Genomic DNA, 16,472 nt, shown 5'->3' with positions numbered 1-16,472 from the left:
TAAAAGGAATAGTCCACCCAAAAATGAAAATTTAGTCATTATCCACTCACCTTTATGCCAAATGAAGCTCGGGTTTAGTTTTTTAGTCCACAAAACATTAGTTTCATTAGAAAACAGTGCTGTAGAATCTCCCAAACAATTGAAGTGAATTGTGACCAGTTTTCAAACATAAGAAAACAACCAAAAAAAAACCCAAATCCTTATCTTGGAGCCACGTTCACATGCACGTGCACACCGCCAAAATTGTGTGTGATGGTGTGCAAACAGGATGTTGGGGCTTTAGGAGACTTGGATAACGGCCAGACGAGATGACCAGTTTTCTTTTAGGGGTGATCTATGCCTTTAATCTGCTCCAAAAAAGGTCTGTGGATTATCTTCGAACGAGGTCACGACACGTGGAAAGAAAGACAGGTTTTGCATTTTTAAGATGTATTTTTTTGGTGACTTGGAGCACCACAGGCTGAGTCCCATTATATTGAAGAGACTGTCGATATCTCCAAAACTCTGCAACCAGAAAAATCTAGATGGATAAACAGCACTACAGGCCAGAGGAAATATATGTATTTTTGATTTCTGGGTTAAGTGTCCCTTTAATGCCCTGAAGGAAAAGAAGTAACTCCAGTTGCTTGGGTGAATGTTCTGCCCTTTAACAGGATTTTTCACTGACGAAGCTGTCTGTGTATCCACGGCACATGGATACACACCAACACAGCAGACAAAACAGGCATTAGCCTAATAGGCACAGGGCCTGGTGCTTTCATAAGACACAGAAGACTTTACAAGACTTTAATATGCATGAAACTGCTCTCTAGGAGTGAAGCACAGCCTTGCACCATTGATGTACCTAAGACAGACTCTGACAAGCCTCCATATGATGTATGGAGATAAAAGGCTGCTTTTCTGTAGGTGGAGACAGGAGACAGAGCTGGAAGGTAGAGAATCTGAGATTAATAAGAATGTGGCCTACTCAAACAGTTTCAGGTGCCTTTTGGATGTGTTTTTCAGCGGCTTTGTTCTACTCTTTCTCGCTGTGTTTTCGAACTTTGTGCTGTCTGTGCTGAATCACAGCAGGGGTGGAATAATAGAGTTCTTCTGTGAGCTCCCCTGCAATGGGAAAAATTACACAAATAGTTGTAATTTTGGAGAGCTTTCTGTCGAACAAGCCTCCGCTCTTAAAATATATTTTTACCCAGGAGACATTAGATTAATGCTTCTTGTTTCCTAGAGGAGCTCTGCAAAAGGTAGATTTCGCTCCTTAACTGGTTGTATTTCTTTAATTCTTACATCAGTGCAGTTTTTCCAGAGGCAGCCTCTGACATTTCCTCCAACTTCTTCTGTGTTCTTCCCTCACAGTTGCAGGCAAACTGGATAAATCTGCCTCCCTTTGCTGTGTCCTATTTACATCCCGCTTTACTCAACAAGCCCTTTTAACCAAATACCTAGCAAATTGGTTCCACATAGAAAGAATTTTAACGTTCAGTCTGGGAATGGAGAATTAAGTGTACCTTGTGTCGGCTTTTAACGACCGGCGGCGCTGTTTTTTGAAGAGTGAGCTCCACCGGTGCATCTTTGTGAGGTTGTATATGAGCACACAGGTGCAGAATACATTTCCTGGTGATTGCGGATGGCGGTAATGCATATTGGCAGTTGGTGGCTGCAACGGCTCTGAAAGGGTAGCAACAGGAATAATAAAATGAAATCATAAAAGAAGATAGAAAAGATAATAAAAGAAGATAAGGAAGAAAGTTGAAGCCAACAAATGCATGTAAACAAGGGCTTAGCACATCTTTCATGAGGTAGAAACTGCATTCAAAAACAACTTTAACCCTTAGAGCATAAGCGGCATGTTGTGCACCAAAATCACTCCCCTTCTTTATCTTCTTATTGTCAACTACAAGAGTGCAGTACAGGCAAGAGTACAGGCAACTAAAAGAGAATATTTAGATGTACTCACCAATATTTTGATTGATTTTGTAATGATTAGTGTATAAATTCTTTAACCATCTGGGAAGTGGTCCTCAGAAACTATTTGGAAAGGGGCAGGGACTTTCAAAAACACTTTGCAGGTGATTGAGAAGAGCAAAAACATCTTTTCCATCGAGAAAAGCCTCCAGTTTGCTCTTCTTTCAATGAAGAAATACTCTCCAGTTCTGATATAACCGATGGTCTTGCAGCATCTACGCTAACCTCTTCAGGAGCCGCCATCGTTTGCTCGAGATGAATCGCTTCCATTGACGCTTCTTGCTGTCGTCACACCTAAAACCACGCTCTTCGCTGCCAGTAGTCCCTCCTAGGGCGCTGATTGGCTGCACAACCTTTGGTGCGGACACAAACGGATAACTTGAAGCCTGGAGATGGAGTCTCGCGTTGCAAATCCAGCTGACCTGTGAGGGAATGCATTCTTGAGTTAGGGCCAAAAGTTTGAAGAATTTCCCTCATGAAAGAATTGTATTCACAAGAATGGGATGACCCAAAAACAGAGATAAAAAATTTTAAATTTGTGAATCACAGAGGTCCTTCAGCATACAGTCATAAATGTACACTGAAAAAATTGAGCTGATTGGTTCAGTAGTATGCGAGATTAGCTGTGGACTAGCTAATACTAGTACACATGCACACAATATTCAAATCATACACTCCTCTCATACATCATGCACATATGATTGTAGAAAAATATACGTAAATGCAACCTAAATGCTACAGTGATAATATTCCAATCTTGTAAAATCCTATTTCTAAGACTTAAAACCTACTGTGCAGTTTTTTGGAGTGTGACAAGCCCTCGGATTTACAGATCTGTTACTCAAACTGGACTTCCTAGATTGTATTTCACGTCTCAGTGAAGCAACATGCCCACTTCAGTGCAGCCCGTTTTTGGCCTGCATGTCCGCTGAATGTGATAGCCGTGGGCACCCAGTAGTCCACTGGTTAAAGGGCAGGCCATATAACCTCACTGTGCATGGTTCACTACTAGCTGGGGGCCTTTGTTCCACGTAGTACCACTCTTTCCCTCTGTTTCCAGTATTTTCCACGCTATCACTGTCTAATGAGGCAGACAAATAATCATAGTCCTTTCTTTTTTGACCATTGAGGATAAAAGTCCAGACATTTGTTGAGAAATTACTCATTAGAATCAGCATTGCCTCACTATTTGACGATTCTTCAGTTTATTGCCACTATTTACTCAAAATGTATATTACTTTAGAAAAATATATAGATTCACTGAATATGAATAGAATTTCTGCTCTGTTTTGCCTGATTCATTTATTTGTTGCTTTAAACAGACGTTATTATCTTAAATCCAAATTTACAACCAAGAAGCTACAACTTTTCTGAGGTGAGTGTCTTTGTCAGACAATACATTTCATCCATAACCGAGTCCACTGTATGCATACTGCATCACCTGAAATCCAAAACATTATAAGAAATGATGCATTAAATGATCAAAACTCAAAACATATTGATCAGAAAAGGAAATGAGACAATAGGCAGTTGGAGATTTGACGGGGGGATGCCATCCTCCTTGTTACCAAATTAAGCAAAATGCATCCCCCTTGTTAAACTGCCACCCCTCCTCTCGATCCCCTAGAAGCAGAGATAGTTCAGGGGCAGAGGGGCTGTTTGGTGGAAGTTAGTCTAGTCTGCCTGACTCACTGATCCTTTATCTGACTGTGGTTTGTGACAGTTAGGATCTATGGCTCTGACCATGGTTCTGAAATATTTGTAGCTCAAATGTTGTGTGTGTTGATAAATCCCTGGCGCTGTCCGTGGTGCTAAAGTAGTAGACAAATTTGTGCCTTTCTCTCAGTTAATCTTGTCTTGGATCTATAATATTCCCTGAAGGGGTCTGCAGCCTTTACTGTATGATTGTAAGAGCCATTTTGGCCCCAAAAAAAGGCAGAAAAATCCATCTGGAGCTTATGGAGACTCAAGAAGACTGAAATTTAGTGGACAAAATATTTTTTTGGTGTATAGGCTACATATTTTTTACAGTTAAAGAATGTAAGAAATTTACACTGTTAAAAAAACAACAGTTGAGCCAAGTCAGCATTTCAAGGCAAGGTACTGCAATAGATTTTTGATTTTTGAGCCCAACTGCAACTCTTGAGCTTTGACATGAACTTTAAAATGTTCTATAATCTTTAGGTGAGATAATTTACTTTTCTTCTTTAGATAAACTTCAACCTTTTGGTTGTAGAAACTAAAAATCTTTATTGTAGCCCATATACTCCAGTACTGTCATGATCAAAGTGAAGTCTCAACATGTAGTCACAGAAGAGCCAGAGGATCATAGAGACACACTGCTGCGCTTAGTATTCCTTTACTTCCTGTACTCTTTCTGTAATATTTCTGTGGTCTTTCACTGGCATCTGTGCTGCTGAAAATACCCCCCAAACGAGGCACCTATGTTGCAAAATATTTTAGGGGACACATGGCTACAGATATAGTTTTTACTTTAGGGTTAGGGGTTAGGGCCACCCCCCTGTTAAAAATCATCTACTTATATTAGAAGTGAAGCTTCCATAAACATAAAGATCATTCCATCCAGAATTTTTTATTTGACACAATCAGTATTATTTTCCAGTGCAAAGTACCATCTTCATAAGATTTGTCCTAGAAAATGTAAAATATCATTCATATGCCAAATGATGGCGCTTCTTAGTCATCTAAGTTATTCTAAAAATAATCCTATTTATTCTATAAAAAATCCAGTTTCTATGCCAAGAGCCTGTAGAAACAGAAGAAACCAGGGTTCAAGTTATGTACACAAGGTGTTCTGTAAAGATTTTTGTGAAATTACAGAAATGACCTTCTGTAAAAGGCTCCTTCACTCAGTAGACTACAGCATTTACTGTATCAAGATAATAGATGTGTCAGAACTTCCTGTTTCGAATCAGTGAGTAGTCAGTCTCCAGCAAAAACAATTTAAGAACATTTAGGTTTCCTTTTAACAAAACGTAAATAATAACAATAATAAAGAGCACTTATAATGAGCACTGACACTGTCATGTTGTCATCACCTCAGTCTCATTCACACCTCTCCTGTCTCGTTCTCCTCTGCTGTCACTGGGGTTTCACAGGCTGTGTGAGCTGCTACCTTCCTGCCAATCAACAAACTTTTCCGGTTTTAATTCTCACTCAGGGGAGATATGGTCTGTGTTGAGGAAAAAGTGCAAAATTGTTGTGAAAGTCTCCTAGATGTTTCAACATTTTTTCATCTGTTGGCTTCGCGCTTTTATGAGCATAAAAGCTACGAGGCTTCAAGTAAGAACAATGCAACAGAGTGAGAACTTATAGGAGTGGATTTGCTTTCATATTGACTTAAAAGTCTCCGTCCCCAGAGTTGCGGGAGATATGGAAATGAATGTTTCCTGTGGAGAAACTTACAGGAAAGTCAAGTTGCACTGTGGATTTAATGATTAAAATGGAGATTAAAATACTTTATTGTGAATACTTTAAATGGTGGTTGATTAAATATGTCATAAAGTAAAAGGCTTAAATAGATGGTTTGGATTATTTGAAGTGTGACGGTCAGTGTATTACCTACAGTAGATGGAGGCTGGCACACCCCCAGTTTGGACAAGGAGTGAGGAGTATCAGCACAGAGACTAAGCAATGTCCTGCTGTGGACGGGGTCAGCAGCCACCTAAAAAATGCCCACCTATAAAAATCAATATCAGTTTAACTGTAAGCTATATTTAGAATATTTTTACTGCTTCATCTTGCCATCAGACAGCCTTTTCTGATGGGAAATGGCAGTTATACAAAAAGAGTATTGCTTGTTCTCACTCAACCAGATTCCTTTGCAACAACAGCAATTTTATCTCACAGAATGTGGGACTTGCTGCCTCGATCTGTTCGTTTCATGGTGTTATTGTGTGACTTTGGTGAAACTGAAGTAACTTTTTAAAACACCAAAGTGACAGAATAACACAAACATACTAACAGATCAAGGCAGCGGTAGACCAGAAACTCCCATTTCCTGTGAGGCAAAATGACTGATTTTGCCAATAGAGTTTGGTTGGTTTGGAGACAGGGAGATCTGGCTTATATAATGACAGTTTTTCATTGGAAAAGGCTATTTGATGACAAGTTAAACTACACTAAATATAGCATAAACTTAATTTGATATTAACTTTGATGACTGAAATACATTTTGCTGCTGATCCTGTCCACGGTAGTATATTGCTTAGCTTTCTATGTGGCACTCCTGCAGTTTTTCCCAAACTGGGGACATGTTGACCACCATCTTCTCTAGGTAATACACTGACTACCAATAAGTAACCTCATACAACCCCACTTCAGATAATCTGAACTATCCCTTTAAAGTTGCCATGAAATGGCTAGTGGAGTGTTCATTGCTTATGTGTTTCCTGTAAAACAGGCAGCTTGGGAGGGATGCTGAGTCATCAACAGTTTCTAATTGTTTTCCAGGAGAAGACAAACACTGAAATACCATTAAAATATACCTGATGATACTGGAAAAAGCTACTTTTTTGTCATTGTTAGGCCAGATTATGGCATGTATATGATGTATAGTGATAACATAACATAAGATACAAAAACTCAAAAATTGAATTTGACTTCATAGGAAGTTTAAGTTTATTTCAGTTATAGATGAAATTCATCATTAATACTATCCCAGTACTCTTAGCCGTACATTGCTGCAGTCTGTTTACGTTCCACACCTTGTACAATGAGCACTGTGAGCAGGAAACAACAAAGACACATTTTCAAAGGTGCTGCTGCTGATGAGAACCTCACCACCACACTCATCTGACCTGCTTCTTCTTCTTTCTTTTTTTGCACAGATTGGGGAACCAGAAAAGGTGCAAATCGGATTCCATACATTTGTGATTGGATGTGAGACTACTTTGACCCTACAAAATTGAAGATGATGTTGCTATGGAAACTGCTGGTGCTGCAGTCACTTATGGGGTGCCTTGCAGGTAAAGTATCTTATTAAGAACTTTTGATGCATGCCAAAGCTGCCTTTGTGAAGTCCTTATTCATATGTATTTGGGGCAGGTGACAGTATGAAAGCCGTAGTTTAGAAAGGAGCAACCTCCAGTAGATTAGCCATAAGCAAACATACCCCCCCCCCCCCCCCCCCCCATTGATGTAAAATAATAAGAATGTAGAATTCATTCAACAAGGAAGTTATTGTTAAAAGCCAGCCATTGTCTGCTAAAGACTTCCAATCACGGGCAATTTTGCATTTTGGCTTTGCCTTAGTGTTGTATGTGGCACTCAGAAAAGGTTAGCGATATCATCCTGAATGTGAATGAGGGGAGTGTGCGGCATCAAAGCCTGGATGAAAATATTCACTTTCGCTTAGTTTGACGGATCACGGATAGGGTAAAGATTTTATCAGGAGGTGAAAACTGGCATGAACCCACAGTAACGGTCAACTCCTGCCTCACACAGAACAGTGGCTTCCCACCTTTTTGGTGTCAAGAACCCCCTAAATTGAGACACATCAAGCTGCTGACCTGCAGTTTAAGATTTAAGATCAGATTTAGTTAGTTCATGTGTCTGTGCTGTAGATTGGCAGAGTGACGAGTGTGAAAGAGTGTGGGCTAACTTCTAGTCAGTGAAATACTAGTGAAATTAAAATGTTCCCCATATTTTCTGGGGAACTCCTAGAACCTCTTGAACCTCCACAGAACCCCAGGTTTAGAACTGCTGGAGCGATATTATGCAAAACTTTTTAAAACATCCAATACGGGATATGAGATGGCAAAGGTTGTTAGATTAATGATCAATAATGATATGTATTATAGATTAATATTTGTATTATGAATATTTGTACTGTAATATTTTAACTTCAACAGAGGATTCTCGTCATGTCATTACAAAATGGGATACAAATAAACAAGTAACCTAATAACATAATAATTTTGCATAAATAAATGCGTTCATATCAAAGGCTGTTGTTAAAGGAGCCCTGTAGAGTTTTGACCACTAGCAGTGCTGTGGAGCTGTGTTGTCATGAGTGAGTCCTGCGAATGAAAAAATAACTTTGTTTACAAAAACTTGCACAGGAGTACCTTTAATGTTGATCTCAGGAAAAAAAGCAATGGTGGAAGAACTGTTCAGATCTTTTCTAAAAAGGAGAAACAATTCTGGAGAAAGAGTGAGACTCAACAACCAACCATCATACCGACCTGTGGCTGGTCTAAGTCTTCCGACAGATTGTCTTTAGCCTGAGAACAGAGCTAAGAGGAGAAGAAGGACTCTAGTTTTCTCTCACATCACTTCAGTTACATTATGCTTAAATGCTGTTATGGAACGTTTGCCCAGTGATGCCAAAAATACTAAAAATAGCAACAGGATACTGTAGAAATATTGTGTTACAAGTAAAAGCCCTGCTTTTAAAATTTTCCTGGCAAGTACAGAAGTAATAGCAATGGAATTTACTTAAAATATCACCATTAGAAATACATCCTATTTTCAGCTCATTATTCCTGTTACATTAATAAAATACATTTAAATGTTGTAACTCACCAAAGTCTGCTGTTCAAATGGTTTATATACTGTTAGGCATGTATAATTCTAAAAAGTTATATGTTTTCATTGTAAAAGTAACTTATAGCTGTCAGATGAATGTAGTTAAGTATGAGTATATGGGTTCATAAAATGTAATTATTAAGTAGAAGTACCTCAAAACTGTACTCAAGTACAGCAGTTGAATAAATATAGTGACAAAGGAAATTAAATTAAATTTAAAAACGTGTAGAATTAGATTGGCTCATGAACAGGATGCTGCACACTTGAAAGTTTTTGTAAGAGACGTAAATATGTATATACTTGTATACACATGCATATTCCACAAGTACAGTAACAAAATGAATCCAAGTGTGAGATGTTTCAGCGCTCCTTATAAACTAATTAAAAGTCATCAGTTATTACAGTTACCTGGGTTATTTTAGAGCATGACTGACTCTAATTAGGTGTGTTACAGTTGGTCCAGCTATTGAGTGACAGTAAGTGACCAGTCAATCAATCAGTTATTCAGGGAACCAATGAAATAATAAAATATTAAATAAAATCTGTAAATACTGTAGCTACAGTAAAGGTTAAATTCAGGTCGATTTCTCAAATTGATATATAAAAGAGGGTCGGCGTTAACAGGAAACCCTTGCAGGCGTATTTCAAATGTCCATCATTCATTTAGCGTGCAGTAAAGTTGAATTATTGCTTCATTATGTACCGTGGTGCCCATTTGAGCCAGAGGCTCCCTGGCATTGATCACATTTTGATGGAGGACTTTAATTTGTCTCCTTTACAAATAGGAGGGGTCAGCAGAGAGCATCAGCTGAATCACTCAGTGTTTAATCAACAGGTATTATTCGAATCAAGATGAAGAAAAGACTCTATTGATGAGGTGTGTGTTCTTGGTGAAGCCCTCCATCTCATTACTCAACACACATTAGGCCCGCTGTGAACCCTCTGCCCTCCTCTGCACATTAGATTATCAGATTTGTTAAAGGGAACCTTCAGCTGTGTTCCTCGCGGTTTCGCCCATGCATGTTGCTGCTCATCATGTGGGACGTCGAACAATCCCACATGATCACACGGCAGACAGCTGGTGATAATTGACCAGCGAGCTTTGGGTGTAACTGAATCCTCATGGAACTGATAAATCACATAGATCTTTTCTGTTATGAAGAAACTCATCAAACATAATATGACATCAATCAGCAGCCTAGTAATGCATACATACAGTATGGATTATGGAGTTTTGCGGATTACGCACCACTATCTAAACAGACTTTTTATGAAGCTAGCTGGCTAAAGCATCAATACCAGCATCAATGTGACTCATCATTAGCCGTGTTTACATGAAACCTAATATTTCACTATTTCCATCAATCAGAATAACAGTCCAAAGAGTAAAAACGCCTCATCTAAGTACTTCAATCAGAAGAGACAGGCCTGGTCCGGTCCAATTAGAAGGAATTTTCAGTCAGGTCCAGAGGGGTAGTGTGAACCTTTGATAATCATTTCAATAGGAAGATAAATGCTCATTCTGATCCTTTCTCTCCAGTTGGAATAAATTTATACTTTCTGTGCATATTTGCCCCACGTAGGGGTAACATTAGGTTATGCTGACGAGTTAACAAGTAGGGACAGAAACATGGTGGTAGTGGCTGATGGAGCTTTTTTGTTGGAGACCTTAAAAGATTTAAGGAATGTTGAAAGCCACTTCTTCTTCTCCTCCTCCTCCTCCTTCTTCTTCTTCTTCTTCTTCTTCTTCTTCTTCTTCTTCGTCTTTTACATTTCTGGTTGATTAGAAGCTAACACGTTGTACTCTGATTATATGCTTTGGCGGATGTAAACACGTATCTTATTGCATAACTTTATTTTGTATCCTTGTAATTAAGCTGGAATCCCTAATTATAATTATTTCATTTGGGTTAAAGACATATTGTCCATGTAACTTCATCTATTTTCATGCTCAGGATCAAAAGACCCCAACCATGCTTTGTGTCTAACCCAATGTGTGCCAGAAACATTTGCATGCTTCTGCTAATTTTAGCTTCAGTATATCACCAACCATATCGCCAGAGAGCGTTCATATTGAAGATTACAAAACCAGGATCAGATTCAATGCTAATGTCATTGCTAATGACGTCACATCTGGACTAGCCTCTGTTCCACTAGCTTCTTTAACACAATGTGATCATTGAGCATTTCTTTCATTTGTCTTTTGGAAAAACAAAGTGTGTCTCTGTGGTTTACTTTTCATTTTCTAAGAAAAACCGGCATCCACTGCAAACCTTTGAAACTACAGCTCCCATGAGAATTTACCAGCCCATGTATGTCATCGTAACTTGCTTTATTCCACATCCATAAAATTCTCCAAAGCTCTCTTCTAATTGCCTGGGTCCAGACCTTTTGAATCTGCCCCCTCCACTGTGTTGGGTGATTCATCATGATTCATCATCATCAACATGAAACAGCGGTTTCTTGGTAAAAAAAACAATCAATCCAATGAGCGTCATCAGGAGGATTAACCCCATCATTAAGACGTTCTCAAGCTTTGTCACGCTGACGTTAGATTTGGGCAGATATGTTAGTTTCTCATGCTTGGTTAGTCAAAATCCATTCCCCCCTGCCTATGGAAATCAGTTATAGTGGAGACAAAGTCAGAGTGAGGATAGACATGCAGTGTAACAAACAGACAGTTGACCCTTCCAAAGTCCCTCCCCTTTTGGAACCTCGGTCAACTTTGTCCTTTCCTGTTTCCTGTAGCCTATGTGTAAGGCTTGTCTATGTCTAAAGGAAAAACAAACTTTGAAGATGATTAAATTATGTTGCTGCAGGACCTGTAAAAGCAACATAGTGCATCTTAAGTTAGCTAATATTAGCAAAAAGCTGGCTTATTAGCTAGATAGTCTACATCAATTGTTAGCTAGTCAGTTAGCTAGCATTTTGCTAAGCTAAACTCAAGATGTGACAATATAGGGCTGCAACCATCAATTATTCTGATTGTTGATTAATCACTCAATTGTTTTCTTGTTTAATCGATTAGTTGTTTGGTCCATGAAATGTCAGGAAATTATGACAGATATCAATCAGGGGTTCCCTGAAGCCCAAAGTGACGTTCTCAAATGTCTTGTTGTGCCCCGAACCCAAAGATATTCATTTACTGTCCTTCAGGAGTAAAGAAACCAGAAAATATTCACATTACAGAAGCTGGAATCAGAGAAGTTTTACTTTTTTTCTCAAATGGCTCAAACCAAATAATGAATTATCAAAATAGTGACCCTTGAACGCCCCTTATGACTGGCTTCTTCTGTCACATTTAACCTGTGTTCATTCAGAGCTTATCGGGATCAGATGTTTGTTAAAGTCTGCAGAAACACTGAATAAACAAAAATCTAAAAATAACAACAGTTACTGGCATAGTTGGGATTTTGAATGAGGCTGTCTTACTTCTGTAACAGAACTCAAAAGTTCCAGTTTGACTTGACCCTCTGTGGTAGCATTACGGAAAGACTGGGCTCATGAGAAACTTTGGTTGAGAAAGAGTTAGACTCCAACTCTGGTCTACTGCAAGACAAGCTCACACACCACCCCAACCTGTACGCCATCACAACACTCATGTCTGTTGTTTTTAAGCCCACACACTGATTGTGTCTTGGCAAGCATTAATTCGTTTAGATTCTCCACTATCCTATTTCCCAACAGTGATGCGTGGCAACTCTTCAGAAAAGCAGCAGTTTTATCACATTTGCGCCCCGAATCAATGCTGCAGCATTCTGGCAACTGTACCATTACTACTTATTTTCTCTCTGCGTGGTGCATCTTGTGTGTGCTGTAGGATGTATGTATTGCTTCCCATGTGTTTTGCACTTCATTTTCACTTCAGTAAATAAAGATAAAGGGCACTAAGTGTTGGCACAGAATGTTAATCTTGTGCTGCAGATTCATTTTACTTATTCCTGAGCTGGTATCATAGATGTATAGCCAAAACATGTCCTGACCAAGCATCAAAAACCATCTGGTGTCTTTGAAACATAAGCTAAACAAGGTTATATCAGGTAATATCTACATTATAGTATATATCCAGATCTCAAAAATGAATTTTTGTCTTTTCTTTCATTCACGCAGCTTTGATGTGAGAGTAAGAGCAGGGTCTGCAGGTTTACATCATGGGAAAATTGGGGTTAATGAGGACACAGTTCGTACATTTTTAAGCTACAGAGTGAGAGCAGCGTGTGCTCTCACAGACCCGCTGAGGACGCCCGTGACCCACAGCCGTGAAAGGGTCGCTCTTAGACTAAAATTGGTTTATCCTCCGTGCAAAACTCACTAGACATGAACATTTGCTTTAAACACTCTTTCAGGGAAGCGCAGACTCCCATAATGGCAGTGTGTTTTCAGTCGAGCTGGAAACAAACATCTGGGAGTGTTTTTTATTTTAGATCTTTAAGCTTGAGCACAGGATTATTGTGCTAACCCTCCCGCTTATCAGTTCGGAACAAAACTCGCTTTACAGTGGATGATATGGCCTCGATATGGATTAGAGAGGTTCCTGAAAATTGACTACTGGAAACAGGAACGGTGCACAATATGCAGACCTAAAAAGCTTTAATATGCTGCAGAGTGCAAGAATGGATTTGCAAGTAAAGTGAAGCTCATAGAGGCTCGGGGAGAGGAGTTGTGCAGATGTTTATTGCAGCTTTAGTTACACTCCTCCTCACCCCGGGGAGTCATAAGTTGATTTGTTTTTGAAACGAGTTAAAAAAAAAAAAAAATCTTGATAATAACACACGTGTAAGTTGAATCTAAAAATCCAATTATATTTTTAAATGAGTTACCTGCTTGTTCACCAGCGGATGGCAACAACAGGCTCCATTGGGCAGCAGAGTGATGAGGAGGAACAACAAGAGCGTTTTAGAAGCATTTTTATTAGCAATATAAGCGGAAATCTGGAATTTGTGAACCTATTTTTGTTGTTACACATTTTTTCTCACCACTTTTGCTGTACACATTTGGGAAACATTAACTCATGGCAAGAAGAGTTAGACAGAAAGAAGAAATATGAGCTTTCCAGAAAAATTTCAACAGAAATCTTTTCAAACGCTTCTCTGTGTGTCCGACTGTAAGTAAACACAGAAAGCAGTCCCCTTTGGAAATCCCCGCAGCTGTACCAAACTGCACAGTACAGCAAATTCACAACTCACTCACTCGCCGGTTTGTTTATAAAAGTGTGAGGCTGAAGATCACTATCAATTTAACTTGTGTGCATCCTGGAGAAGTGCTAGCAAATGTGAGAAGATGTTTGTGTCTGCAAGGTTTTAGAAAGGCAAAATGAGGAAGGACATGTCATGCAAATTTCATTAGCATCCATCCAAATGTAGGCTGCTGCTTATTTTAATAAAATTACAAGTAATTTGGCAAAAGATAATGTGAATAAATGCTTGTTTCCAGCCACTACTGTTATGCAATTATTAATTATTATTATTATTAAGACATTAAATGTTCGAACTGGTTAACTTTATTTTTGTAAATATACACATGGTCCAAAATAGTTGAGACTTGGGCATACATCACCTGTGATACACCCTGTCTTTTAACAACACTGGATTGTTGAAGTTCATTCATTCATTCATTTTCTGTAACCGCTTATTCCGTTAGGGGGCGCAGGCTGCTGGAGTCTAACCCAGCTGTCACTGGGCGAGAGGCGGGGTTCATCCTGGACAAGTCGCCAGTTCATCGCAGGGCTGACACATATACAGACAACCACTCACACTCACATTCATACCTACAGAGATTTAGAATCACCAATTAACCTAGCATGCATGTGTTTGGACTGTGGGAGGAAGTCGGAGAACCCGGACAGAACCCACGCAGACACGGGGAGAACATGCAAACTCCGCACAGAAAGGCCCTGCCCCGGCAAGCTGGGGGATCGAACTCAGGACCTTCTTGCTGTGAGGCGGCAGTGCTAACCACTGCACCACTGTACCACTGTGGATTGTTGAAGTTTTGAAAGAGAAATTCATTCTCAGTCTTGTCTGATATACAACTTAAGTTGCTCAAAAGTCTGGGCTCTCTGTTGTTGAACACCGCACGTGTCAATGGGAGACAAGTGTGGACTGTAGGCGGGTCAGTCTAGTTACTCAACTCTTACTCTTACCTTGAAACCACACTGCTGTAATATATGCAGATTGTTTCTTGGCATTGTCTTGCTGAAATAAGCAGGGACGTCTCTGAAAAGGTCTGGATGGCAGCATATGTTGCTGCAAAACCTGTGCGTACCTTTCAGCGGTAATCAGTCCTTCACAGATGTGACACTTACCCATGATGCCATGGGCACTAACACACCCCCATACCATCACAGATGCTGGCTTTTGAAGTTAGCGCTGGTAGGAATCTGGATGCTCCTTTTTCCTTTTTAGTCCAGAGAACACAACATCTGTGATTTCTTCAAACAATCTGAAATGCTGCCCCTGTCCCAACTTTTATTAGAATGTGTTGCAGGCCTCAAACCCAGAATGAGTGCATATTTACAAAAACAAACAATAAAGTTTATCAGTTTGAACATCAGATTTATTGTCTTTGCACTGTATTCAATTGAATACAAGTTGAAAAGTATTTGCAAATCTTTGCATTCTGTTTTATTTAAGTTTTACACAGCGTCCCACTTTTTTCAGAATTGGAGTTGTAATTGCCTCCTTCACATATTCCACCACAACGTTGTGCCACTAAGTCTGTAAACAGTTGTTTATTTTGGTACAGTGACCATCATAGATGTAACCAATGCACATTTTCACATTACACATATGGATTATTAAACCAGTTCCCCGCTGCATACATAATAGATCACACATGAATACACAACACAAAGCAGGCATATACGCAAATACACACTCACTGCACAGTTACAAGCAGTGCACATTTCTCCATAGGAGTTTTTGTTGTATTTAAGACTAAATTAAAACACTAATTAGGTGGATGTTTTTCAGACATTGTGTGAATGCAAAATTAAAGAATCAATCATGAGACACAACTAAGGGAAGGTGTGTATGTTATTTAACAAGTGAGTAACAAATGGAGCAATTAAACAGATCACATCTACATTAGTTATAATAAATGATTCAAAGTGTCAGCCTTGTTAATATTTCATACGTAAAGATAACTGCCTCCAGCCTACTGCTGATATGAATAAGTATGCTAATATAACAAAGCTTCCACTGTGCTATGCATCAAATATTTATTTGGATGTAATTTATTTATCTGAATATTCATTTATAAGGATCATATAGGAGGATCATATGTCTTTTTTTGCTCGTGTGACTGTATTCACCTGAGGATTGTTTGCCGAACATGCTTGCTTTATCTCGGCGTTACATGATTTATGTTCATACTCACGGTCTCTCCTGGGAACTGCTCGGTATGATCAAATCTGTTGGTGCCGCTCGCCATTAAGCTTCCCCGCTACTTTGCTCAAGAGCAGTTGCAGAGGGAGGTGTGTGTGTGTGTGTGTGTGTTTGTGGTTGCGTTTGAGTGTGTGCACAGATTGAATCAGTTCATAAGCGTCTTCCTCTGGAGTAAGAGTGTCCGCTGATATACATCTCCCAGCTGTGATATTCGCCGGCATTGTTTTATGGAGCCCAACAAGAGTATTACTGCTGAGGTAACAACTAAATAAACAATAAACTGTATTTTGCAAGTCCAGTCATCTCTACAGAAAAATGAGAGGAAAAAAAGTCAGACAATAGCCCAGGATAGGATAAAGTAAGATAAATAAGACTTTATTTATCCCCCGGGGGGAAATTGCGTTCAAGCAGCGCAAGAGACAAGCCAAGAGTTTAAAAAAACAGAGAGAACTGTTTGAATGAAATAAACACAAGTAAAATAGAAATTGAAGAAATTTGAGGGATTACATTAAAAGCTTTACGAAGCTATACAATGCATACATTACAATATCTTATACCAGTGGCCCCCAGACAGTT

General features: G+C 39.2%; 1 protein-coding gene across 2 annotated transcripts in view; it reads left to right on the top strand.

Moving 5' to 3' along the window:
- The window catches only part of cntn4 (contactin 4), a 262,790-nt gene that overhangs the window by 25,260 nt on the left and 221,058 nt on the right, over nt 1–16,472 (top strand). For both annotated transcript variants that reach the window (XM_084727589.1, XM_084727582.1), the window contains exon 2: nt 6,813–6,950. In XM_084727589.1, the coding sequence (XP_084583715.1) occupies nt 6,896–6,950 (55 nt within the window). In that variant the 5' untranslated portion in view covers nt 6,813–6,895. The remainder of the gene's footprint in view (nt 1–6,812; nt 6,951–16,472) is intronic.

The sequence above is a fragment of the Lutjanus erythropterus genome, chromosome 2 (genome assembly GCF_056507025.1).
Source record: "Lutjanus erythropterus isolate fLutEry1 chromosome 2, fLutEry1.hap2, whole genome shotgun sequence".
In the NCBI taxonomy this organism is placed as follows: domain Eukaryota; kingdom Metazoa; phylum Chordata; class Actinopteri; order Lutjaniformes; family Lutjanidae; genus Lutjanus; species Lutjanus erythropterus.
This window is presented reverse-complemented; position numbering and strand designations above follow the sequence as displayed.